This window comes from Mandrillus leucophaeus, unplaced genomic scaffold (assembly GCF_000951045.1).
Source record: "Mandrillus leucophaeus isolate KB7577 unplaced genomic scaffold, Mleu.le_1.0 Scaffold77, whole genome shotgun sequence".
NCBI lineage: Eukaryota > Metazoa > Chordata > Mammalia > Primates > Cercopithecidae > Mandrillus > Mandrillus leucophaeus.
Window position 1 is genome coordinate 2,040,196 of NW_012108363.1, and position 26,600 is coordinate 2,066,795.

General features: G+C 37.0%; 1 protein-coding gene across 3 annotated transcripts in view; it reads left to right on the forward strand.

Annotated features, from left to right (window-relative positions):
- Positions 1 to 26,600, forward strand: part of GABRB2 (gamma-aminobutyric acid (GABA) A receptor, beta 2) — a 264,185-nt gene that overhangs the window by 124,903 nt on the left and 112,682 nt on the right. For all 3 annotated transcript variants that reach the window (XM_011966665.1, XM_011966667.1, XM_011966666.1), the window contains exon 6: positions 13,397 to 13,479. In XM_011966665.1, coding sequence (XP_011822055.1) covers positions 13,397 to 13,479 — 83 coding nt within the window. The remainder of the gene's footprint in view (positions 1 to 13,396; positions 13,480 to 26,600) is intronic.

The window sequence follows — 26,600 nt, forward strand, 5'->3', positions numbered from 1 at the left end:
AGTAGGCTTAAAATAGTTAGTAAATCATGCTGTAAACAGATGTGCTATTATCCTGACTTTGTCCTTCCATTTACAGAGCACAGGAAAAGCAGATTTAGCATAACTGTTAAGGGCCTTATGATTTTGGGAATGGTCAGTGAGCCCTATGTTCAACTTAAAGTCACCACCTGCATTAACAAGAGTCACCAGCCCTTAATAAGAAGGTCAGCCTGTTCTTTCAAGCTTTGAATCAAGGAATTGACTTCTACTCTCTAGCTATGCAAGTCCTAGATAGCATCTTCTTCCAATGAAAGGCTGTTTTATCTACATTTAAACTCTGTTGTGTGGAGTAGCCACCTTCATTGATTACCTTAGCTGGATCTTCTGGATAATTTTCTATAGCTTTTCTCCATCAGCACTTGAACTTCACCTTGCACTTTTATGTTATGGAGATGAACTTCATGAACCAACCTCTGCTAGCTTCCAACTTGTCTTCTGCAGCTTCCTCACCTCTCATAGCCTTCACTGAATTAAACAGATTTAGAGCTTTTCTCTGGATTAGGCTTCGGCTTAAGGGAATGTTGTGGATGATTTGATTTTTCATCCAGAGCTTTCTCCATATCAACAATAATGTTGTTGTGCTTTCTTATCATTCATGTGTTCCCTGGCATAGAACTTTAAATTTTCTTCAGGAACTTTTGTTTTGCATTCATAACATGGCTATTTGGCACAAGAGGCCTAGCTTTCAGCCTGTTTTGGCTATCATATGCCTTTCTTACTAAGTTTAATCATTTCTAGCTTCTACTTTAAAGTGAGACACATGGAAACCTTTCCTTCACTAGAATACCTCGAGGCCATTGTAGAATTATTAATTGACCTAATTTCAATATTTTTGTGTCTCAGGGAATAGGAAGGCCTGAGGAGAGAGAGGGGCAGGTATGGCTGGTCGTAAGCTAAGTTCACTGTCTTATATGGACATGCTTCATGGCTCCCCAAAACAATTATAGTAGTAATGTCAGAAATCACTGATCACAGATGACTGTGACAGATATAATAAAAGTTGAAAAGTTTGAAATATTGTGATAACTACCAAAATTTGACACAGAGACAGGCAGTGAGCACATGATTTGGAAGAAAATGGGAACAAGTAGACTTGCTTGACACATGGTTACCACAAAACTTCGATTTGTAAAAGCACAATGTCTGCAAGGTGCAATAAAGCAAAGCACAATAAAAGGAGGTATGCCTATCTTGAAATCTTCATCTTCTCTCAGGATGAAGAGGGATTTTCCTGACACAAAACAGTTTAAGAAATAAAAATGTAAATGATTGATAGCTTTTATCACAACAAAATATCAAAAACTCGAATGCATCACTAAGCAAAAGAGAAACGCCCCTCAGACAAAAAAAAAAAAAAAAAACCTGCAAGTACATGAATAAATAATTTACAATTAAAGAATTGAATTGAAACTGTTAAATATGGAAAAACTTCCTGGTAATCATAGCTTTTCAAAGATGGAACAGTTTCCTTTCAGAGAGAATGAGTTCCAAATCACTGAAGAGATTCATTAGAACAATAATTATAGAGATCTTATGGATGGAATTCAATCATTAGAAAGATATTTGTATAGACATCATTTTATCATCTTTTCTACTTTGAAAACCTGTAATTAAATGATGATATTTCCACCAACATTTAGATGGCACATGCAGTTTATGGAAGCGCCTACATTTGACATAGTTATGCCGATCATTTACAACCCATGGAATGCTAATATCCCATGTATATCCCATATCTCATGTAGAGAACACAGGCTATTGCAAATAGAGTAAGTTACTGACAAGCGATAGCCTTAGTGCAAACTTAGGGTAAATTCTCTTCATAACGTTTTTTAGAGGGAAAAATGCATATTCACCATAGAAACAGTGAAACTATAGAAAATATAAGAAAACAAAAATCAACTATGTTTCTACTGCTCATTTTAGTATATTTTTAGTCATTTTTATAGTTAATAAACCTTTTTAAATAAATGTAAAATCATACTATACAATGTGATTTCCTGTATGCTCTTTTAATCTTCACTTATTAATAAAAGTTTCCAATGTCCTCACTCTTCTTAAGGTGTTTTTTATTATATCATGTGACTGTATCAGCATTCATTTAAACATCCTTATATATTAGCTATACATACATATACATCTATGTAGTATGTATATGGAATCAAACTTCATTTAAATCTCCTTATATATTAGCTATAGATATGTATATACCTATATAGTACTTACCTAGAATGTTTCTGAGATTTTTTTGCCCAACTATAAATGAAGTTGTGTTTAACATCCTGGCATATAGTTTTGTATAAATTCCCATTAGTTTATTAAAGTGGAATTTTTAGGAACACATGTTTGCACATTCAGTGGATTTTGATTAATGTTGTCTAATCACCCTTCAGAAAGTTTGTGGCAATTTACAGTCCTCCTGCCAGTATGTGCAAGAGGATCTATTTCCCTGCAGAATTTGTAGTACCAGATATTATAATTCCTTTAATTTTTGCTGATTAGATAAGCAATAATTGTCATGGCTTAATTTGTATTTCTAATACATATTTGTGGTTTCTAATGCTGTTAAGCATTTTTCCACATATTTACTTTCTATTTTATGTAAAAGAAAATGTTTATTTTAGTTTTTGTTATAGAAAATTTCAGCTCATCATAGCCCACCTAAGAAGCCTACTCCACCACCCAGTTAAAGCAGCCTTTCCTCCCTGACCATTGGTCACTGACTCGTTTTATGTTCTTCACGATATTTGTCACCATCTGAAAATATCCTGTGTTTGTATTTGCTTAATTGCTATTTTCTGGGCCCCATAGTAGATTGAGGGTCTGACTGATGTTGGGTTCTCCTGAAGCCGACACCAAGGGACCCTATAACAAGCCCTCACACATATTTTCCGTGCAATTGCAGCCATGTACTGCAGTGAAACTATGTGTGGGGGCATGTTAGAGACTGGGTCAGCCACAGAATATGTTGCCCACTGAACTTTCAGCAAGTGCCCTACCACGAAAGAGAAAAAAAATTAATTGCACATATTTTTTTCATGCGTCCACTGATGCTGCATGTCCCAGGAAGGTGTGTAAATAGGTGGTGGTGGGAAAGAGAGGATATAAAGGCCGTTTTATTTATCTGGGGGTCGCTCTAATGGCAAGACTCCTGCCAGATCTCCCCTGCTGGGTTGCTGAGGCTCCATAGAGCTTTGCCTCATGCATCACAGTTTGCCGTCTTTGTTCAACCCTACAGTTGCCTTTCTTTCACAGGTGGTGGTCCTTAATAAATGTCCTTCAGGGTCTGCTTCTGGAAAACCCAACACTAGACAGAGCTGAATCCTCTAAAGGGCCCAGAAAGTAGCAATTAAGCAAATACACACACAGCATAGTTTCAGATGGTGACAAATATCATGAAGAAAATAAACCTGGGGATGAGGCCGTGGCCAATGGTGAGGGAAGAAGGGCTGCTTTAGTTGGGTGGTGGGAGAAGGCTCCTTAGGTGGGTTATGATGAGCTGACATCAAAATGATAGGAAGGGGGAAGTTCATTTAAGGTGGTAGGAACCTTCATTCCCTTAACCCCAAAATCCCAACACAAAGGACCCAAGAATGGAAGAGTTCTAATTTTTTGATGGACAGCCTAGCTAGAAGAACCTCAGATTTTAAATACACTTCTACAATGTATTCTATCAGTCAGAGACCTGACAGGCAGCAGATGGCACACTGAAAATGGGGTAATTTGAGGAGACTGCAATGAAAAGACTATTTACAAAGAGAAGAGCAGCACTCCCTCCCTCCCAGAGATAGAATCCCCAGGTTGCCACTAGCTCTGCAGCCTTCCAGTTCTGAAGAGGAAAAGGAGGGAACAGACAAGGGAACCTGGCCACAGGTTTTACAGAAGCAAGACAGGGGAACCTGGCCACACATTTTGCAGAGGGAGACAATTTCCCTGGTCTCCCTCTCCTCCAACCCCAGACTCCTGCCCCGCTCCCCGTTGGCCACATCTGCCCTGAAGCCCAGGGAGCCAGTTTCAGAAGTCCAAACTGTCTACTCTTTAGGGACACACAACTTGGTGGTTAAAGGTAGATTGTGGAACTGAAAAGGAAGGGAAGACGCCCAACATGTGTAGTTCACATTTTCAAATAATACTTGGAATAAGTGAAAAGAGACCCAGCTGAGGCTGTAATTTGGTCTGTCACTGGCTAGCTGTACATCAGCATCTTCAAGCCACATTTTTTTTTTTTTGCATTTGTTAAAAAAATTAAAAGACTGGGATAAAACTGATAAACTTGTTCTGAAATGGTGTGACTCTGATGTGTCACAAATCAAAATAAAATATTAGAGAACTATTTTAATGAATGCAATAAAAAGTATCTGGCATATTGAGGCATTTGTTTTAAAATGAGAAAAAATTAATCACTTTTGAAATAGCGAGTGACTTTCTAGTCTGTAAGAGACTCTGGTTCAACTATATTTCTTATCATGATCTTTAAAAATTTTTATTTGTTTTTATTTTTATAGATTCAGAGGTTACATGGTCAGTTTCGTTATGCGGATATATTGCATGATGGTGAGGCTTGGGTTTCTAGGGTAGTGTTCACTACTCAAATAGTGAACACTGAACCTTGTAGGTAATTTGTCAACCCTCACTGCCCTCCTACCTCCCTGCCTTTTGCAGTCCCCATTGTGTGTTGTTTTCCTTTGTAGGTACATGTGTACACATTGTTTAGCTCCCACTTGCAAATGAGGAACATGCCTTTCTGTTTCTGAGTTAGTTTCACTTAGGATAATGGCCTCCAGCACCATCCGTGTTGCTGCAAAGACAAGATTTCATTCTTTTTCATTGATGCATAGAATTCTACAGTGTATATATAATACACCACATTTTCCTTGTCCAGTCATTTGTTGATGGACACGTAGGTTGATTCCATGACTTTGCTATTGTGAATAGTGCTGAGATAAACGTATAAGAGCAGTTATCTTTTTGGCATAACAGTTTATTTTCCTTTGGTTAGAGACCCAGTAGTTGGATTGCTTGGTTGGATGGTAGCTCTATTTTTAGTTCTTTGAGAAATCTCCATACTGTTTTTCATAAAGGTTATACTAATTTTCATTCCCACCAACAGTGTATAAGTGTTCCCTTTTCACCATATCCTTGCCAACATCTGCTATTTTTTACTTTTTCATAATAGTCATTCCGACTGGGGTGAGATGGTATCTTATTATGGTTTTAACATGCATTTTTCTGATGATTAGTGATATTGAACATTTTTTTCATATGTTTGTGGACAACTTGTGTGGCTTATTTTGAGAAATATCTTTTTTGTTAGTTACTTAGTTAGTTTGTTTGTTTTTGACACGGTCTCGCTCTGTCACCCAGGCTAGAGTGCAGTGCCTCAACCAAGGCTCTTTGCAGTCTTGACCTCCAAGGCTCAGATGATCTTCCCATCTCACCCTTCCGAGTAGCTGGGACCACAGGCGTGTGCCACCATGCCCAGCTAATTTTTGTATTTTTTGTAGAGACAGGATTTTGCCATGCTTCTCCCGCTGGTCTTGAACTCCTGGACTCAAGCGATCTGCCCTCCTCGGCATTCCAAAGCACTGAGATTATAGGTATGAGCCATAGCACTTGGCCAGAAATGTCTGTGAATGTCTTTTGCCCACTTTTTAATGATGTTGTTTTTTTAACTTGTTCTATTGTTTGAATTTCTTGTAGATTCTGGATAGTAGTCTTTGTCAGATACCTAGTTTGCAAACATTTTCTCCCATTCTGTAGGTTGTCTTGCCCTTTGGTTTAATTAAGTCCCGTTCGTCTATTTTTGTTTGTGTTGCAGTTGCTTTTGAAGTCTGAGTCATGAATTATTTGCCTAGATCGAGGGTCAAGAAGAGTTTTTCTTATGTTTACTTCTGGGATTTTTATAGTTTTGAGTCTTATACTTAACTATCTAATCCATCTTGAGTTAATTTTTGTATATGGTGGGAGACAGGAGTCCAGATTTCAGTGGTTACAATTTAACAAAGAGAATGATTACTCTTTTTCAGGGATGCAGACTTTCTCTAAGACACAACTTAGAAGATAGTATGTTCTCACCTCTGAGATAAACAAAGTACCTATAGATGAGACCGCCTGGAATGTAATATGAGAAAGGTTGGTCATCAAGGAATTAGCAACAGAATAAGAATAATGGCTGAGGTTGATATAGCTATATCTATTAATATTTTCGATTGAGTAGTATTTATATGCTCACAAAAAATGAGTTTTTTGTTGCATAGTATTGCTTTGATTCCACAGCATGCTATTTAAGGGAATGTCTTCATAATAGTGCCTGCATTTGTGGCAGAAACCTGTGTAGCCCTTTCATGGTCACAGTTTCTTTGCAGAGGATAAGATTCCAGAAAATGAAAGAGTCACAGAAGGCCAAACAGCTGCAGAAGAGTACAAATAGCTCTAATCTGAAATGCATGATTTATCAAATGGGAACATGATTGCTAGCAATCTTACTTTTTTTGGTGATTACAAAGTTGAGCATAGTAGTGCATGTGACTCTATATGAGGACTTTTAAAGAGCTTTTAAAAACAATTATGCATGAGTCTAGGAGATTTTAATCTAAGCAGAAGGCCTCTGTGGAGGTAAATCAAGAGGATAGAATGGCGAGGAATGCTGAGGGAGACCTTCAATCAGGGAGAAATATTAAGTGGGACTCCTTGGGGAGAGGCCTGTATTTGCTTGTCTGGGGTGGGCTAATCTACATAATTGACTAAAACAGAATGAACAGCTGTGAAATGCAGCATTTGAATGTGTGGGTAAAACAAAATTACAAAATATACAAGGTCACAGAACATGTAATGTATTTTCATGGGATTACAGAATTTCTAAGCTCATTTGGTATATAAGAAATTGATCAATCCTCCAGAGAAGCTAAATGACTTTAACAAGGTCAACTAGGAAGTTAGTTACCACATTCTAGTTAAAAATGTGGTCTCTGGAGTCAAACATCCAAAATTCATATTCCAGCTCTACCACTCACTCTGTGACTCTTGGGGAAAATCACTCTACTTTTCTGTGCCTCAATTTTCTCATGTATAAAATGGGAATAACAAGAGGGCTTAACTCACATTAAATGAGATGATATATGTCAGTGACACTAGATAGTGTCTGGAACCTAGTAAGTGATCAATAAATTTGTTAGTTATTAGTGAGAGTGCCGAAGTGAAATTCACCTAACTCCTACAAGCAATGTTTTATCTATTCTACAAAAATAAGAGCATATTATAAAGGAAATATAAGTAAGATATTAATTCAATTTTTTAACTAAGGTGGTTGTGAGACACAGAATAACCTCAAGTCTTCTTGGAGAATTTGAAAGTAAAAATTTTTTAAAGTAACATTGGAGGAAAAGACTCAGGTGAGCTCTTTAGAATTTTCAGAAATTTAGTTCATACTCTAAGGCTTAAATTCAGCAATTAGATCTTTTCCCCCACTAGCTGAAGTTTTTATATTAGTTTGCTTTGTAGTTTGCAAAAATATATATCAACATATTTTTTATAATTGGCATTTTTAACATGTTAATTTTTCTCTAGTAATTGATGCCCACTAATGCTGGAGAATTTCTTTTTTCTTTGTCATTAGAATAAATTGTGCTTTTATGTAAATACACATTTTGAACAAAGTAAAAGCATGCTGTGTATTACAACAATATGTTTTGAATATAATTAGGGTTAAGGCATCTAATTTTTTTAAACATACAAAGATGTATTTTTTCTTGTGGAATAATTGGATGGTTGCTTATATAAAGAAATCAAATAAGGTAGAAGTCCAAAGTCACTTTCTTATAATTTCTGGTTAAAAAATCCTAACAAGAGTCTCACATGTTTGACCATATATTCTAGTCCTGAAGCCCCTCTTAAGGAGGCTACTGAAAGGCCCAAGTTACGTCACCTTGATTATGATTCTGAGGTTTTCATATCAGCTGGCAAAGGCATTTGTTATTACTTAAAAGCTATCTTTGGTCATATTCAAACTTGGATCCAGATGTCATATCTGAATTTGGAATGCTGGCTGGGCATGGTGGCTTATTCCTGCAATCTCAACACTTAGGGAGGCCGAGATGAGAGGATTGCTTGAGCACAGGAATTCAAGACCTGCTTGGACAATATAGTGAGACCCTGTCTCTACAAAAAATTTAAAAAGTTAGCCAAGTATGGTGGTGCACACCTGTAGTTCCAGCTACTTAGAAGGCTCAGGTAGAAGGATTGCTTGAGCCTGGGGGAGTGGAGGTTGCAGTGAGCTGAGATCATGCCATTGCACTCCAGTCTGGGTGACAGAGTGAGACCCTGTCTCAAAACAAAACAAAAACAACCTTGGGACTGGGTGCGGTGGATCATGCCTGTAATCCTAGCACTTTGGGAGGCCGAGGCAGGTGGATCACCTGAGGTCAGGAGTTCAAGACCAGGCTGGCCAACATAGCGAAACTCCGTCTCTACTCAAAGTACAAAAATTAGCTGGGTGTGGTGGTGGTTGCCTATAATCCCAGCTACTCGGGAGGCTGAGGCAGGACAATCGCTTGTACCTGGGGGGTGGAGGTTGCTGTGAGCCGAAATCGCACCACTTCACTCCAGCCTGGGCGAAAGAGCGAAACTCTGTCAGACAAAACAAAACAAAACAAACAAACAAACAAAAAACTTGGAATACTATGGTAGCATCAATAAATCTCAGGTAATGACACTATAAAATATTTACTATGGCTTTGGTACAAAATACTGGCTTAGTTGTATTTCTTGATTTTATAAAATATTAACTATGGCTGTGGTAAAAAATACTGGCTTAGTTGTACTTCTTGATTTTATAGATGCCTTGAGTGACTGTTTGGCTGTGCTATGTATTTGTTTTCTTGCTCTATGTTAATATTTTATGACACAAGTAATTTTGGGATAATATTTTCCATTGGCTAAGTAGTAAAGAGTTTATCCAAACATCTCTTAGTCCAGTCAGAATATTAGCATTCCCCAAGGGTGGTCTTCATCATGCAATAGAATTTACCCCATGGAAGAACCTTTTCCACTTTTAACTGTAGACAATTTACTGCGGGTAAATAAGACACATTCTTGAGGCATCATTGACTCTTTCCTTTGATTGAAGACAGAATTGTTTCACAATGGTCTTAAAAATTAATCAGGATACCTGCATAATGGTGTACTAGCCTCACTTCAAAGACTCCTAGTAGTGTGGTTGATTTATTTAAGATCCACTAAGGATGTTTGTCATCACTCAGAAAGACATGTTCATGAAAAGCTCATTAACTGTGTTTATTGTGTTGACTTCTTCCTGTAGAAATAGCTCTGTTATAAATCAAAAAGTCCCAAAGAACAGATTTAGATGCTTATTCCTGAGCTTTTTGGAATAGATTAATTCCAGGATAGCTTCTTCTATATTTTAACTTCCAAATATATTTGAGAGTTTTTACATGAGTTAAATAAGGCACTTACTAAATATAGAGAACTGCATCAAAATCTTTAGTTTTGGAATGCTTATGTTTATTGATCCCTCCCTTTGTTTTATTTATTGTTATATTGGTTTTATTATTATTATTATAATTAATATTTTTTATTTAGGGTTGGTGGCATGTGCCAGGTACTTATCAAAGGGCTTGAGATATAAGTATGACAGAACAGATGTGGCTCCTGATCTCATAACACACCTGGAAAGATGCAAGCTTGTTGTACATCTGTATTTTGTTTCTTAGAATTCCATATATATGTAGGGAGTAATTATTTATTTTGCAAATTTATGTGTTGGGAAGCTATTTACATCCATCTTGATATCTCTGCCTTGCTTATAATGTAAGTGTGTGGGTATTCTACATGTCTTTATGTATATAAAGATGTACTCACACTGCCAAATAACTTCTAGTAAAATGAGTTATCACTATCTACATATTAGCAGGTAGTAATAACTATAACAAAAGTTGCAGAACATTTTATGAGTTAAAAATATTCCTCCTTTTGTTATATCACAGCAAAGTAGGGTGGCAAGTTTTCATTGAAATTTTCAGGATGAGGCAACTAAGTGTCAGAGAATACAAATGACTTGTCTGTTACTCATCATCGACTACGTGATCCGGACTCCAAATGGACTATTTTGGCTGCAAAGTTTCTGTTCTAATCCAACAGAAGACACTTACAAATGCTTTGTAAATATTGACTAGAAGACATTATAAATGTCTTTTAGCTTTATGAAGTGTATTATACCATTAAACCAACAGTAAAATGCTGGACTAAATAGGAATATGTTTGTGAGGAAAACACTTTCTTCTAATTTATTTTTAAACCATGAGTAGAACTCATTGCTCTTGCAGTAGTATTAGCCAGTATATTTTTCTTGGTGTTTCTAGCACCAGTTCACGGATGCTAGTTGCCATGAACATGTATCAGCAGAAAGTGTGAGCCACAATCTATAGTAGCAATTGCAAACTTCACTCATTAACGCAATCAAGTCTTCTAAACTTGGCTCTCTCTCTTTTTTGTAATTGTGTATATGCTCTTGTAACTTTCATATCTTTTGTATCCATTCTATCAGAGAGGTTAATTTTCTCTAGTTTCTCAAGACAGGATTATTTCTGCCATGTTACATAAATAGCATTGGTGTTTAATATGCCCATCATGTATCTAATTTTATTTCTGTTGAAAATGTCTGTTCTGTATAGTAAAGATCTCTATATGTTATTGGCAATTCAGAATGAATGTACATGTAATACCAAACTAAAAAACAAAAAACATCAGTGGACCAGTGAGAAATTTAGCCAAGTGTCACAGAGCCAAAATAAATTGTAATTTTTTAACCTTGAGTGAAAAATAAAATGCAAATATAACTTTCAATAGAATTTATAGAATATAAGAATTTGGTAAATCCCATTGAAAACATAAACAATCAAGTTGATAAGATAAACTCTGGTACTATTTATGTAATCTTAAATGAATTAAAATGTATCTATTGTTAAAATATAAAAAGAACCTCTACAACATTCTAGACACATTCTAATTTTAAACCAAAAAAAAAGAGAAATAATGTAATAAAATAATCCTCCAAATATTAATAGAAAGAATTACAATGAGCAAAACCAACTCCTGGCATCTTTATAAATTCATGTGCTTATTCATCCATCAGATACTTATTGAGTTCCTTACCAGCAAAGAGAACAAAATCTGTGCCCTTAAGCAGCCTAAACTTTATTAGAAGACAGATTCTTACAAAACATAAAGAAGGCTGGGTGCAGTGGCTCATGCCTGTAGTCCCAGCACCCTGGGAGGATGCTGGAGGATTGTTTGCGACAGGGAGGTTGAGACCGCAGTGAGCTGAGATTGTGCCACTGCATTCCAGCCTGGACAACAGAGCAAGAACCTGTCTCTAAAAACAAACAGGCCATAAATAAGCAAAATAATTTCAGATTTTGGTGATTGCTTGAAGGAAATAAACAGAAAGATAAGATGGAGCATTAGTTAAGGCAACCACTTTGGGTGGGCTGCTTGGAAACGGACTGTCAGAAAAGATCATTTTCAACTGAAGGATCAGGAGCGAGGACTCTGTAAAGATCAGGGAGACACATGTTCTAGGCAGAGTGAGCAAGTAAGAAGGCCGAATGATATTGATTAAGGACATGGAGTCAGATGATACTGGGAAGGAAGGAAAGGACCAGAGTATTCCAGATACAACAGGCCATAGCCAGGACTCTGGCTTATCTTGGAAGAGCCATTGAAAATGTTAAGCAGAGGAGTGGAAAGATCTAATTTATGTTTTTAAAAGATCTGACGGTTGTGTGGATAATGCATAGTGGAGCAGTGAATAGGGAGACTGGGAGACCAAGCTCCTGCAGGGCCTTGGATGTAAGGTATTGGGGATGTAGACTCAGAGGGGAGGCAGTGGGGATGGTAAGGAATCGATGCAGCAGAGCCAACAGGACTTGGTGAAAGAAATGAAGGAATTGGGATAAACATCAGCTCCAGGAGACTTACGAAATTAATAGAGCACAAACCTTAATGAAACAGAAATCAAACTAAAGAGCCGAGAATGACTTACTTCAAGTTAATCACGTTTCCATTCTGTATCTGAGGAGTGAGACTCTCATATCTGACTCAGGAATTCCATCAGCTCAGTCCACCTGGGTTACTGGTTTAGATTTTGTCCAAGACTTTTTAAATAAAAATGTCTAGCTATAGATAATTTCTCCCAAGCTGGAGCTATATCTTTCTTCTCTGTTCCCAACACATAGTATAGTACCCCTCACACTAGAGTAAGCTAAAGTTGATCAAATTCAGCATTAATTTCTACTTTTAGTTTCCCTCAGCAGATGTAAATTTTCAAAGGGTCTACTACGTGCCAAGTACTCTGTTGGAGTTTTTACTAAAAAATGGAACTCATACCTACATTTGGTATGTTTTAAAACTTGTGTACTTTCATGATCCTATGATGCCTCATTAATCAGAAAACATACTTTGATAACTCTTTTAGAGTTTTATATATATATATATATAATTACATATAGTTATATATATTTATATATAATAATTATATATAGTTATATGTATTTATATATAATAATATATAAAACAATATATAAAACTCTAATGTATATGTTTTTTGGCTTCTAGAAGGTCAACAGAAAGATTAGTAAAAAATAATGACAGAAATATAAAGACAAATTGAAGGAACGTATTTATTTTTTCCTGATAAAATAATAAAGGTACTAAGTGTTCTAAATAAATAACTGTGCCATCCCATAGGAGTATACTGTCTAGGGGATCATGAAAACATCAGATTACTCAGGACGGAAATCAGGTATAGATAAAATACTGAAATCAGGTATAGATAAAAGGCTGATTGTGTGTTATATTAAAGCACTGGCAAAATACTATGTTATGTATAGAAGGGTGAAAAATGATGGACCAAAACTAAGATTGATAGATTACGTTTTTCTGATCTTGAGGAAAGGAGGAGAAAATAAATGTGATAGAAATGGGAATATTCTTTGCCCACATTCTCAGTCAGCAGTGATGCTTGTAAAATAGAGTTTTGGCACCACTCCACCTCTCCCCAACACACTCTCGGGGCATGAGAAGTGGCTTTTGAAGAAACTCTCTCAGATTATTTTGATACAAGTAGATAATGGACCATACTTTGGGAAATACGGATTTAGTCCAGTCTCTATCTTCTGAATCAGTGTGAGATTCATAAAGAAATATGGTTATTAAAGTTGCATCAGTCATTTTCATTAATACTAAGGCTAAGTCACAGTCTCTTCTTTGATACTTAGATTTAAATTCCCAGCTCCAGCCTTAGACCTGCTAACAACACTCATCATTGCTATTTATCTTCTAGAATCACAACCACAGCTGCCTGCATGATGGACCTAAGGAGGTACCCACTGGATGAACAAAACTGCACCTTGGAAATTGAGAGCTGTAAGTCGTTCTGAGAATCCAGCTAGACTGGACTCTGCTTTAAGGTTCTTTTGCAGAGGACTCCGGTGCTGGCTCATGTCCGGACCACAGGCCCTGAGCTAGGGCTAGGATCTGCCAGCTCACTAAATTTGGTTGAGGGAGGCATTGACAGCATCTTTTCTCAGTTATGCTGCCACCCTCTTAGTCTCATCCCTAAATCTTCGGGAGAGATATTTAGGGACGAAATAATCTGACAATAAAAGGAATATGCTAACAGCCGGGAAGGGGACCAAGGGCTATTTCAGGCATTTAAAATATGGAATTGGTGCAAACAGTTACAACAGGCTTTGGAAAATAGGTGGAGGTGGCAGAGTGTCACAAGTTGTCCTGTCTTTGTCTCTCATAAACTTTCTATCTTTGTAATTGCAAAATAAATGTGGTCTTTCAGATTAGTTAAAACATTCATAGAGTAAGGTTTTATAGAATGTTTTCTGTTGTTATTTCAAGGGACTATTTTCAGTCTCTAAAGTATATTTTTTGCTGAAGGCCATCTGATGAGCAAGATTGTGAGTGTGTGTGTGTGTGTGCGTATGTGAATTCTGTTTACTGTGCTGACCTGTTTTGCAATGTGCTTGCTTTTCTAGGCCATGATTTTAGCTTCCACATTGATGATTCAGTCAGCTGCCCTATTGGGTGGGCTAAAATGGTGATTTTATAACACATCTCCATTTTGGAGGTCACACAGGGAGATGGTTTGAGGTAGAAGAACATTCTGAGTCTCTGTCACTTCTTTGCAATGTTTCCATACTTTATCTCACGAAATCTTTATCCCACTAAATAATTGGAAGCTGACAATTTTGTATCTAGAATTCTAAATAATGAGTAACCGGACTGCTGTGAGGGTACTCTTAGCCTTTGTGAGGAGTTTTAGCTCTGGCAAGTAGCATGACTAAATCATTGCTCTGAGCAGAAATATGGCATTTATGACACATTGCGGATATTTTCGCTCGATTTAAAAGATAGCTTCCAGGGTAATTAAATTACGTGTATTTTTGAAGAAACTGAATGCATACTTGTATTTCAAATCATCATTATTTTCAAATTATATTTTTGCCTTATAGAACTAGTTAATGAAATTGGTCCATAGGATTTCAATGATTAACTTTATGTAAATAATTTTAGGATAGCATTGCATGTTGCATTTTCTAAACTTATGGCTACAATTTAGAAAGCATAATAATGTTCTACGAAGTTCAAATTCTTTTGTAATTTCACATTGTTGATGTAAGAATATGCTGAAATAAGCACATTGCTATGTACCACTCGTGAATTTCTGTGGTGAAAGCATGTTTTGTTCCAATTTTGGTATATGTGCTGTCAGAGACAGCATAAGAGCATTTTTTTGCGGGAAAATTATTCTGGGATATCAAATAATCATAGTTTAGGTAGGTGAAGGACTTTCGTGGATATTATTTCATTTGAGCCTTCTACAACCCTCTCAGATAAGTAAACAAGGCCTCTTTATTTTGAAGAATGGATGCCTAAGGATGCAGGCAACACCTAAGAGTTTTCTGTTATTAAATTACAATTTTGACTCTAATATTTAAAAATTACCATGATGGTTCTTTAGGCTTTACATATCTCACTTCTTTTCACAATCACCTTGTTAAGTAAGGTCGATATTAATATTTCTGTCTTTACAACCATAGGGAGTCAAAATCAAGGAGGTGAGGTGATTTGTCTAAGATCATTCAGCCACTTAGTGGTACAGTGGCTCTGTGCTGATTTGAAAGATAGCTGACTTGCTTAGAAAAGACACTGATTTTGGAGAGACCAGATTAACAGACCCTTCTTCTAAAACCGCTTAATCTAAAAAGTAGGAAATAAGCTGGCCTTATGGAGAATTTGGGCTTATTCATATTTAGACTGTTAGCAAATCATTGCTACAGAGAATTAGATATGGTGTTATATTAATGATATACATGGTATCCAGACTTTATTGTTGTAAACAGGTTGTTTACTAACTAAACGTATTGAAATGAATTTAGGATCCCATTCCTTAAACTACTAGTTCTCTGGGCATTCATTCATTCTCTTTCTCTTTCTCACATCCTTCTTCCTCTCTCATCTTGCCCATCCCATCTCTCCCCTCGTCTCTCTTTTTGTCTTTCTCTCTGTCCTTCTCCCTCCTCCTTCCCTCTGTTTTTCCCTCCCTTCTTTCTCTGCTTTCCTCTTTTCCTCCCTCCCTCTGGCAAATGAAAATTAACCTAACTGTGGCATTACTAAATTATTAATACTTTGTCAGCATATCAACAGTCAGTATATTGGATCAGTTCAGGAGAGGATAACATAGGCTGACTCTTGGCAGCTTGGAGTCAGGGAACATTAGGATTGAGCTAATGGTTCATTCATTCATTCACTCAGGAATGTATTTGTTCATTAAATTTTTATTGAATGCTAACCTTTTACCAGGTATCGTAATAAGCGCTGAAGATCTAATAGTGAATAGCAATATACAATATCCCTGGCCTCCTTTATTAAGGTGAGGGAGATAGATATATAGGTTGTGTATCCCAAATCTGACATGCTTTAGACCAGAAATGTTTTGAATTTCAGATTGTTTCAGATTTTAGAATATTTGCAATATATCTGTAAGTAGTATATTACATACTTAGCAGTTGAGCCTCCCTAATCCAAAATCTGAAGTGCTCCAGTGAGCATTTTATTTGAGTGTCATGCCAGCACTCAAATTGATTTGGATTTTGGAGCCTTTCATGTTTCAGATTTTTGGGTTAAGGATACTCAATGTCTAATTTAAGTCAATACATGTATGAATACAAAATTGCATTACTAAAATTGCTGCCAAGATGAAGTACTTAGTTCTATACATCTTTAAAAAAGGCTGTTTAAAGCAAGCCTTGAAATAAAGTACTGAGGGCTCTAAAAGGTTAATATGGACCACACCAACTTCATGACTTTTCTTAAATATAGAGGGATGGAGGATGTTTCATAGAATTCATGAGATTTGTAGAATTAGATGGGTCTTGATAATATTTATCACTATGAAGGCCATGAAACTTAACTGCTAAAATTGAAAGGAGAAATCCGTTCCTAGGCATTTCCAATTCTGTCTCCTAAAGCCACCTTTTACCTACATGTTCCTGTTACCTGTGTGGTCAGAGGAAACTCTACCATATTTTGTCTACATAGCATGCATTATGTTTCTGTCTCTCTCTGAAACTTTCAGTACAGGTTGGGAAAGGGACACTGGAATACTGCCTCTTTTTCTAAGGAAGTGTCACTCAGAAAGCACCAAACAACAACAAAGTTATACCCAAGCCTACATAAACAAAATTCTTTTGAATGCACTTGCTGTTTAGGAATGAGTTCTGGTACAGAAATAGTGAATCTCCCCAGGTGTGCCAGTGCTTTTGGAATCTGATGCTGCCAAGTATAATTTAGAACTGTTAGTACAAATCAAAGATTTCTCTCTTTAAAAAAAATAAGTTTTAATCACATTGTCAGGAAGACATTGAAAGTCATTACACTGTGAGGCCACTTAATATGTTCCATCCAGATATAAAAAATAGTGAAAAGGAGGTGGTGGAAGTATTATATCTCTTTGAAATGGGAATAGTCAGGGGGATACTCAGCTGTGTTCTGTGCCAGCTCAGCTACACAATACCAATGTCAACTACGTGGCCTCATTATGCCCCCCTCTTCCCTCCCTCGGGAGAAAAGCTGCCTTATCTAGTCTTCACTCTGGTTCCAGGTTTTCCACTTAGGGCATGTGAACTGCTTGTCTGAAAAGGAATAAGGAATTCTCTAAACTAAACCCATTGATAAGCTGCTCAGATTACTAAAAATCCAAAGGACAATTCTTTGTTCATTCATTATGTGTTTTTGTCTCATCTTATCTCTGAGTCAATTGGACTGGCCAGCGTCAGTGTCGCAGAGAAGACGTTTAGCGTTCTCATTTTCAACAATGTGGATTTTCAGTCAATCTCAGCCATAGTGGGATCTACGAAGAACTAGAAGACATAAAACTTTCTCAGCAGCTCTTTCACAGGCACCTTCACAGGGATACACAGTGTTTACTGAAACAGCCCGTCAGGCGTCTCCTTTTAAGATTTAGATAAAGAAAAAAGTCCTACACACTTTGTGACAGCATCAGAAACCAATTGTTGCTGGCCTCTCAGAGTCGCTGATTAAGTCGCTGCCAAAGTCACTCACTCAGTGGACCCTCTTTCTTCAGGGGTAAAATGGAAATAATAATACCTAACACAGGAGATTGTTATGAAGCTCACATGAAGTCCTTTAGACAAAGAATCTAACACATTGCTTTAGTCCATGGTAGACATCTAATAAATAGCAACTTCAGTAATTAATAATTACTATTACTATAATAATCCCAGCTTTGGTTGTTATATTTTAAAAGTCCCGTACTACCATGGATTGCACTAATTTTGAGATTAGTAAGTCTAGCCGAGGAGACCCAGAGCCCATACAGAAAATGAGACTTACTTGGAATGTCAAAGCAAGGGCCAGAATAAAATCTACAAAGGTTTAGAAGGGTGATGCTGGGCTCTAAACCTTCTAAACCTTCGTAGATTTTATTCTGGCCCTTGCTTTGACATTCCAAGTAAGTCTCATTTTCTGTAGTGCTATCTACTTCCTCATAGACTGTTTCAGCCAGCTGTGCCTACAGTATAAGATGCAAATTAATTTGTTTTATTTTGACTGTAGGGAAAGAATTAATAGCTAGCTTCAAAATCCAAAGACGGATATTTAAAAACATTTTGACCTCTGGATTTGGATTAAGTGAAAGAACAGTTCATTTATAAATATAATCCCTTCATGGTGTTATTAACATTTCTATTGGCCAAAGAAGGCAATCAAACCTGGTGGTCATCTAAAGCCTATTTGATTGACATAGCAAAAGATACTTGTGAGTGTGTGAGAGTGTTTTGGTATAAGCATCTCTTCTTCTTAGAGTATGCACCATGCTTTAGGAAGGCAGAAGACAGAAATGTGCCTGTTGTGTTACTGATTTCCAATTTGTATACTATATAAAGACAACATGTTGTTGGCTCATTGATGGAATAAAGGCTGTGTTTTCTTTATTCAACAGTTTTATTCTAAATCATCCTTGTCAAAGAAGTCAGTAGAGATTGATACATTGAAGCATTTGAGATATTGCATCCAAATTTACTATAGCAATGAGTTAATATATTCTGTATTGGGTTATGCTATATATTCACTAATATTTCAGTAAACATAAACACGGTATTTTTAATAACTTAAAAAATGAAAAGTGCATTATGTTTCTCCACCCCCAGGTAAACATCAATAGCACCTTAGAGTGTAACAGTAGTCTCAAAACATCTGTAACAGAGGAAGTAGTGAGCTGGTGGGGCTCTTTGCAAATGTGGTATAGTGAATAAGAGGGTATTGTTTGAATAGAGATAGGCTTGTCTAGTATGGTTTCCTCAAGCTAACTAAACAGGTCACTTAGCTTCTTCGAGCTGCAGTTTCTCATTTGTACGATATTGTGACCCTTAAAGGTGATAAGATAATCAAGATAGAGATCTTTGCGCAAGGCTTGGTACTGATATTTCCATAAGTAGCAGCTGTTATCATTATAGCATCGTCATTATCATTATCAAATTACTGCTGGAATACTGTGCTCAGTTAGAGTTACATTTTAAGAGGGATTATTTAGCAAGCAGAACAACCAAAATATGAATGATATATAAACTATGGAGTCTGGAAAGCCAGTAGAAGGAACTGGAGTGATGGAGGGAACATTTACCCTGAGGAAGGAACACTTAGGCTAGGAAGGATGGCAGTGGTTGAACAGGATAGCTATTTTCAAATAAATGCAGAATTTCCTCTTAAGGAAAGAGAGTAGACTCTGTGTACCCTAAAGACAAAATTAACTAATGGTAAAAGATGCCAAAAGGCAATTTTCAGCTGAAAGTTAAAAAAAGAAAAGTTCATAGCAGTTACAGCTGGTGAAAAATCAGATGGGCTGCCGTATTCTGTAAAGTCATTTTCTGGGAGTAAAGGAATTCTTTGACTGAGCAAGCGCTGGGATTACATTGTCTCTAAGTAGCTGTAGGTTAGGGGTTACTTGGCACAAGCAAAAATATATAGGACTTCAGTTAAAGGACAACTAGGCAAGCCCTGGTTTATGTGAGGATGCAGATCCCATACGCATATACCTCTGAGAGCAATGCTATTTAGGAAAAGATGAAAATCACATCCCTGCTAAAATTTAAAGTAGAACAACCTATGTGTTTTGCTGTTGGTCTGTTGTTGTTTCGCTAGCAATCTTTCTTCTCTCAGATTTTCCTCATAGGAATGTATCTCACACTTGTGCCTATGAGGAATAAGGCTAAAACCCTAATATTTTTCTCTCTTTCTGAATAATCTAAACCTTCTTGAATATTTTGATCTTCTTAAGGCTCAACAGAAGAGAAGGTATGTGTGCATGTGTCTGTGCATGTATGTGTGTGAAAGGAGGGTGTAAAGTGGAGGTGTCACATAATGAAACTAATAAATATTTTAGGTGATCCTTGAGTTATTTTAAATTAGAAAAATACTCCTGTAAAACTCCAGTGAGGCTTCGTTGTAATTATTTATTGAGAAAAAAGCAAAGAGCATTGCAAATGCTCCATGGTGTCACTGCATACAAATTTAATTTGCATCACTGTTCTATTTTGATATTTTCTTGAATTGTGTCCAGTGTTGTGGAAGTGAGGGATTTATATTCCATTCTCGCTGTGTGAAGATACTTTGTTGGAATGTGATCTTGGTTTAACAATTGATCCCCCATGACCATAGACAAGTGCTTGGATATGCATGTTGAACCTCTGGCATTTCCTATGGATATTTCTGATCTTGAAGTAAATCTGGACTCGAAGCCTCTGCCTTTTCAATTTTCCATTATAAGAAAGTAAACTGGTGACTTGGGTATAAAGGGTATGTCTTAATATTGAATATTAAAAATAACACAAGGAAACGCTTTCCATCTAAAGGGTTCTTTCCCCTAGTAAAGAGAAATCTTATTTGTTTAATGTCCTCTTTTAATGTCTCTGTTTTCTCCCTCTGAGGTTTGCACTAAATAGATCGTTGGTCTCTTGCATAAATGTGCCATGGATCTGAACTGAAACTTTTAATTCTTATCTTCCAGATTGCTAATATTTATTTTATTCTAAAGATATTATTAATGGTAAATATTTTGTTTTGGCAGTCACGTTTTCAGTTTCTGAGAACTCTTCTTTAGGATGTGGTTACTCATTTTCCATACTCACTTGTTCTCATGGAATGTCCTTTTGGTTTTAAACATCAAAATTTAAATTATTTTACAAGTTTTCTGCTCTGTTCCTCTCTCTTTCTCTGACGATGTATGTTGGCTTATCTTGGTCTTTCTTTTTTCATGCTGATGATTTTCTTCAGATGTCTGCTAATCTTGGAATTCAGTTCATGTTTGTAAATAAAAGACTAATTTGACCAGATCAAGTCTCTCATATGGGTTTTTAAAACCTATATGCATTTCCTCAGCACTTTTACATGATGGTTTCCATAGTCAGCCTCTTTGCTGAAGAGGATGGTACAGGAGGAGATCTGGTCGTGCTCACCAGTCTCCCTCTTTGAGAGAGTGTGCTGGGACCTTTCCCAGATAACCACGACTTTCATCTGGGCCTCCTGCACTTCAGATTATTTCACTCTCACTCTTAGGAGGAAATGGGATTCCTTTTTTTCCCTCTATTTATAGAAGTGCCCAGAGCTATCTGAAACTCTGTCCTGATTCTCTTCAGTCCAATATCTAAATTAGGAACTAGGCAGCCCCCACTTTGTTTAAGGGGCTTTCTTACGTTGTAATCTTGGGTGAAATCACCACAAACAGTTGTAGGAGAGAAAGAAAAGCAGTCTGGCAGATCCATGGACACGCTCTCACGTTGAACTTGCTGACTGAGTTTGGAAATTCTCTAGGGCATACGTTCTCAACCTTGCTGCATATTATAAAATCACTGGGGATTTTTTTTTTTTTTAATTCAAAGGATGAGGCCACACCACAGGCCTATTAAATTAGCAATTTTAGAAGTTCTTCAGGTGACTGCAGTGAACAACCAGCATTGGGAATGACTGTTCTGGAGCGTGATTCTCACATGTGAATGGGCAGGAGAATCTCCTGGAGGGCTTATTAAAACCCATCTCCAGGCTTTCTGACTCAGTGGGCCTGGGTGAGGTCTGCGAATGTGCATTTCTAACAAATTCCCAGGCCATACAGATACTGCTGATGCAGGGACCATAGCTTGAAAGTCACTGCTCTGGACTTTAGTGGGAAGATTGGCTCTCTCCTTAGCCCTGCTTCATCCAAATCCTTTTTTAGGTTGAGGTTTCTCTTTTTAATTTTTGAATCCACGTAACCTCATTTACATTCTAACTTTTCTAAATTTTTCAATAGTTTTGGCTGAATGATGGCATACTTTCCCATTTTGTCATGCTAGTATGGATTTATTACTGTTCCTTCCTTTTAGAATTTTTCCTGTAAGATTGGAGTAGGGCGGGAAAGGTAAATATGCTGTCATAAACTGGAACTCACCTTTTTTAATACACATATTAATATTTAACTGCATATGCAATAGTTAACCTCATTTTAAAAATTTAAGAGCATTATCACATATATCTTATTTTCTGAAATATTCTTTAGAATATAATTTGCAGTTCCTCCCTAGTATCTACATTTAAATGAACCATAATTTCTGTAACCAGTTACCTATTTTAGAACATAAATTATTTCTACTGTGTTGCTATTTTAAGTGTTATAATTTGTATATGATTGAGGCTGTATCATCGAATACAACCATGATTTTATGTATATGAATGTATATATATGTGTATATAAACATATATTTTTGCATAATATATATAGCTATGCTATTTTGTATGGTATGTAAAATTAAATGTAAATTCAACCTAAGAAATACTAAAAATTTATTTCTCCATTTATAAAAGGCATATTTTCATGTGCTCAATAGCCACATGTAACAAGTGGCTGCCGTACTGGACAGTGGAGACAAATAGAACATTTCCATCATCTCAGGAAAGTCTGTTGAATACACTAATATATAAGATGAATGCATAGAAGTTGAATTTTCACATCATAGAGAATGTGTAATTCAAATACCCAGTTCGCACGTCATAGAGAATATACAATTGGATATTGTTCCATAGGAAATTTTCTACTTAAACCTTCAGGATGAATCTTTTATAGTATCACTTCTTTAGACTTGGTTTACATTCGTGATATTTGATAAGACTTACATGTTACATGGGCAGCATTTTTCTAATGTAAAATTAATGGGTTAAAGGAAGATATAATTGAATACTTAAGAGGCATTGCAATTATTGTACAAGGTAAGCCTTGAACAGATCTTATAGCAGTGCAGGGTATCTATTTTATAAGGTATCACTAAAGCAAATAACTATTTTCTACCCTTAAATACTATCAGTTGTAAGTTTCACTATTACATTAAGAAGAATAATGAAAACCTGCCCTGGATGTGTTCATCTCTTTGTAGATATATTCTACGCATTCCTCTTTGTATGATAAAATGTAAAGGGGACCCCAAGTCCATTTAGAATTGAAATAGTTATTTTTGTATTTATAAATTATTATTTTATTATTTCTATGTGGAAAAACCAGAGAGAAACATAATTCATAATGTTATCAAATTACTATCTCCCACTCTCACAAGTGAAAACCCACCTTCTGGTTTCATTTCCCTCAAGACACCATTAGACTCTTTCTGATACAGCGTGCAAAGTGGAACAGTTAATGAAGGGTATGTGTATATCGTAATAACTGCTGGCCCAAAGGGCAGATTGTGGGTAGACTACCTATATCATCCTGGCAGTGGTCAAGACTTTCACATGAATCAGTAGATACCTTTTGGAACCTAGAATTTTAGATACAAAGAGAGAGATGGAGGGGAAGTCTTTTAGCAGTAGACACCACCCCCTATTATGTTTTTACCCTGTAACGTTGAAAAAATCAATATAAATTCTGTGTAAAACCCGGGTAAGTTGAATCCACTGGCTTCCAATCCCTCATTTGTAACAAGCCGACTGGTAACTAAATGAGCCCAGAGCCTGAGAACAACGCACCCCTTTGACCAGGTGGTAAGCACAGCTGTCAAGCTTAAGAATGTGTTGGCACAAGGCTCAGCTTTCAACTCAAAGAACAGCAAGGAGCAATTATAAGGATACTGGTTCCCATTATGGGTTCTCAAAAGGGAAGCATTTTCTTAACGACTAAATGATTTCCAGTGTCTCTCAGGACACTGAGTGTTTGATAAGGCTTTGCTCAAAAACCCACATTGTGTCTATTTACTTTTCTGAAGGTGATGGTCACCTTCTTTTAAATTTCTAATGCTAATTTTCACCCTGCCTTCAAATTGCCCATTAGATCTAAAAAAGGCAGTTTAGGTCTTCACAACATATTGTAAATCTCTCTGTGGGCAAATTTCATAGCGGGAGGGTGGTGGGAGTGCAAACGTGTTTACTTAGTTTTCTTTTAGGCTCAGGAAAGGTGCCAACAATGCCATCATCCTGCAAAAACTCTCCTCTTGGCTGGGATTCATTTTATACTTGATCCTAATTAGGTGAAAATACCACATTTGCAGATTTCTTAGCATTTTCAGTGAATGCTGGAGAGCACTTTGTGAAACCTGATGTGAACATCCTCAGCCAGAGGCGTAAATACACCCACAAACCTTCCCTGAAGCATTTCCGGAAACCTCCTGTTGTTTTTGTTTGATAGTTGCAGCCCATTGAACTGCAACACCGACTGACTTTTCTCAGATCCTAGACTTGGCTTCCTGTGTTACTGCTTGAAGATATTTTTCTTTCCATAGATTTTCAATAACGTGTGCTAGTTTTTGCAAATCAAATACCTCTTTCTTCATGGTAGCCTCCAGAGTCTATCATCTACCCCTGCTCACACCTCCACTGCCGCCAGCCCCATGAAAATTACATTGTCACCATCACCATCAGTAGTAACTACTCTGTATTTAATGATTGCTTTGTGCCAGATCTTGTGCTGTGTACTAATAACAAGATCTCACCCAACCCTCTTATGGGGCAGCTACTTATATTATTTCCTCCTTACAGATGAGGACATGGGGTCTTGGAGAAGTTGTATAACTTACATAAGGCCGCCCATGTTAGCAAGTGAATGTATTGATTAAGGTTTGGTTGAAGAAAATTGAATCCAATAAAGCTAGTTTCAACAGAATGGGATTATATGGGTTAAGGAATTATCGGCTGGATTGAAGAAAGATGTGAGGCTGTGTGCTTTTACAGATGACTCCCAAAATCACAGCCCAGTCATGTATTGCCAAGGCAGCCACTATTCCTGCTGGTATATTGGGAGCACCTGCCGAATAAAGAAGTCACTGCTCTAGCTGCTAAATGGAAACCACAGTGCTTCTCATGTAGTCTGTATTAGCACAGCAGATGTTCTGTGCCATACTTTTCTCTCCATTCAATGCAGTCCTGAATTCAAGTCCCCCGCAAGTACATCTGAGTGGCAGAGTCTGGATCACGTTTAGAACCATAGAAAACAGTGATCCTGGGAAGTGTAGTTTGTGGTAAGTCAGAACCCAGTATCAAGCAGAGTGGCTAAGCTGGGATTTAAACTGAGGTCATTCTGATTTTAGAACCCATGTCTTTAATCACTGTATATATTGTTTCCTTGTTTACGCATCTAACATATGATTAACGCATTCCTCTTTGTATGATAATTTCATCATATCCTACCTACTGAAGTGTATGCTTTCAGTGGACGTTTCTTTGCCTGGCCCATACCCAAACACTGTATGTGTAGAATTCCTTACTTTATGAGACAGACCCACCTCCATAACAGTAGTTTAAAAAGTCAGAGAATCATCTTCTCAGCCTCCCTTAAAACTAGAAGGTAGGTGCAAAACCAAGGCACCGCCAACCACATAACTTTGAGTTGGAAATGGGTGGCAAAAAATAAAACAGTGAAGAGATCGATACCATCCTGGCCAAAGTAGTGAAACCCCGTCTCTACTAGAAATACAAAAATTAGCTGGACATTGTGGTGCACGCCTGTAGTCCCAGCTACTCAGGAGGCTGAGGCAGGAGAATCGCTTGAACCCAGGAGGCAGAGGTTGCAGTGAGCCGAGATCACGCCACTGAACTCCAGCCTGGCAACAGAGCGAGACTGTCTCAAAACAAAAGAAAACAAAACAAACCAAAAACCCCCAAAAAACAGACAAACAAACAAACAAGAAAACAGTGTCTATGGAAAAGTCCAGCCTAAGAAGGATGGCAGCTGTGGCAGTGGATGGCAAGCAGTGTTTAGTGGCACATGCTGATGATATCTGCGGTGGAAACTGATGATCAGTGGAGGCAGCACCGATAACTTCACAGGACCATTTCTGCCCTGTACATTTGGGCATTGTTGCTGACTGCACAGTTTCCACAGTGGATCCTCTGCCTTCTATGATCTCTTCATTGTCAGTTTAATTTAGCCAAAGTCAGTTTTTGTTGTTTGCAACTAAGTACTTTGACTGCTATGCTTATCGAAGGAAGGGTTATGTCCTGTATTATCTTTTATCTCTTGTTCTGCTTTGTACATGACAGGCAGTCAGGAAATTTATCAATTTAACTAATTTCACTTAAGTTTACTCTAGATATAGGTCCTCTCAAGAGAAAATACAAAATAGTGAAATTAGGAATCCCCTAATATACATATGACCCTCTGCTGGAATTTATAACCCTTCCTGGCCACAAACCATTTGATAAGTGATTTCTGGCTACTTAAATAAATATATTAGGTACTTTATGTAAGTTATCCTATGGCCATATTTATTTATCTGTCTCTATCTATCTATCTATCTATCTATCTATCTATCTATCATCTATCTACCACTGGCTATCAATTATTGAAAACTTACTGTGTACTAAATGCCTTATGTTCATTTTCTCATTGTTGTGTATTTACCATATGAGAATAAAATGAGGCACAAAGAGATTAAGTAAGGTCACACAGCTATTGAGATATCAAGTCAGGATTCAGTCCCAGACAGTCTATCCTCAGGTGT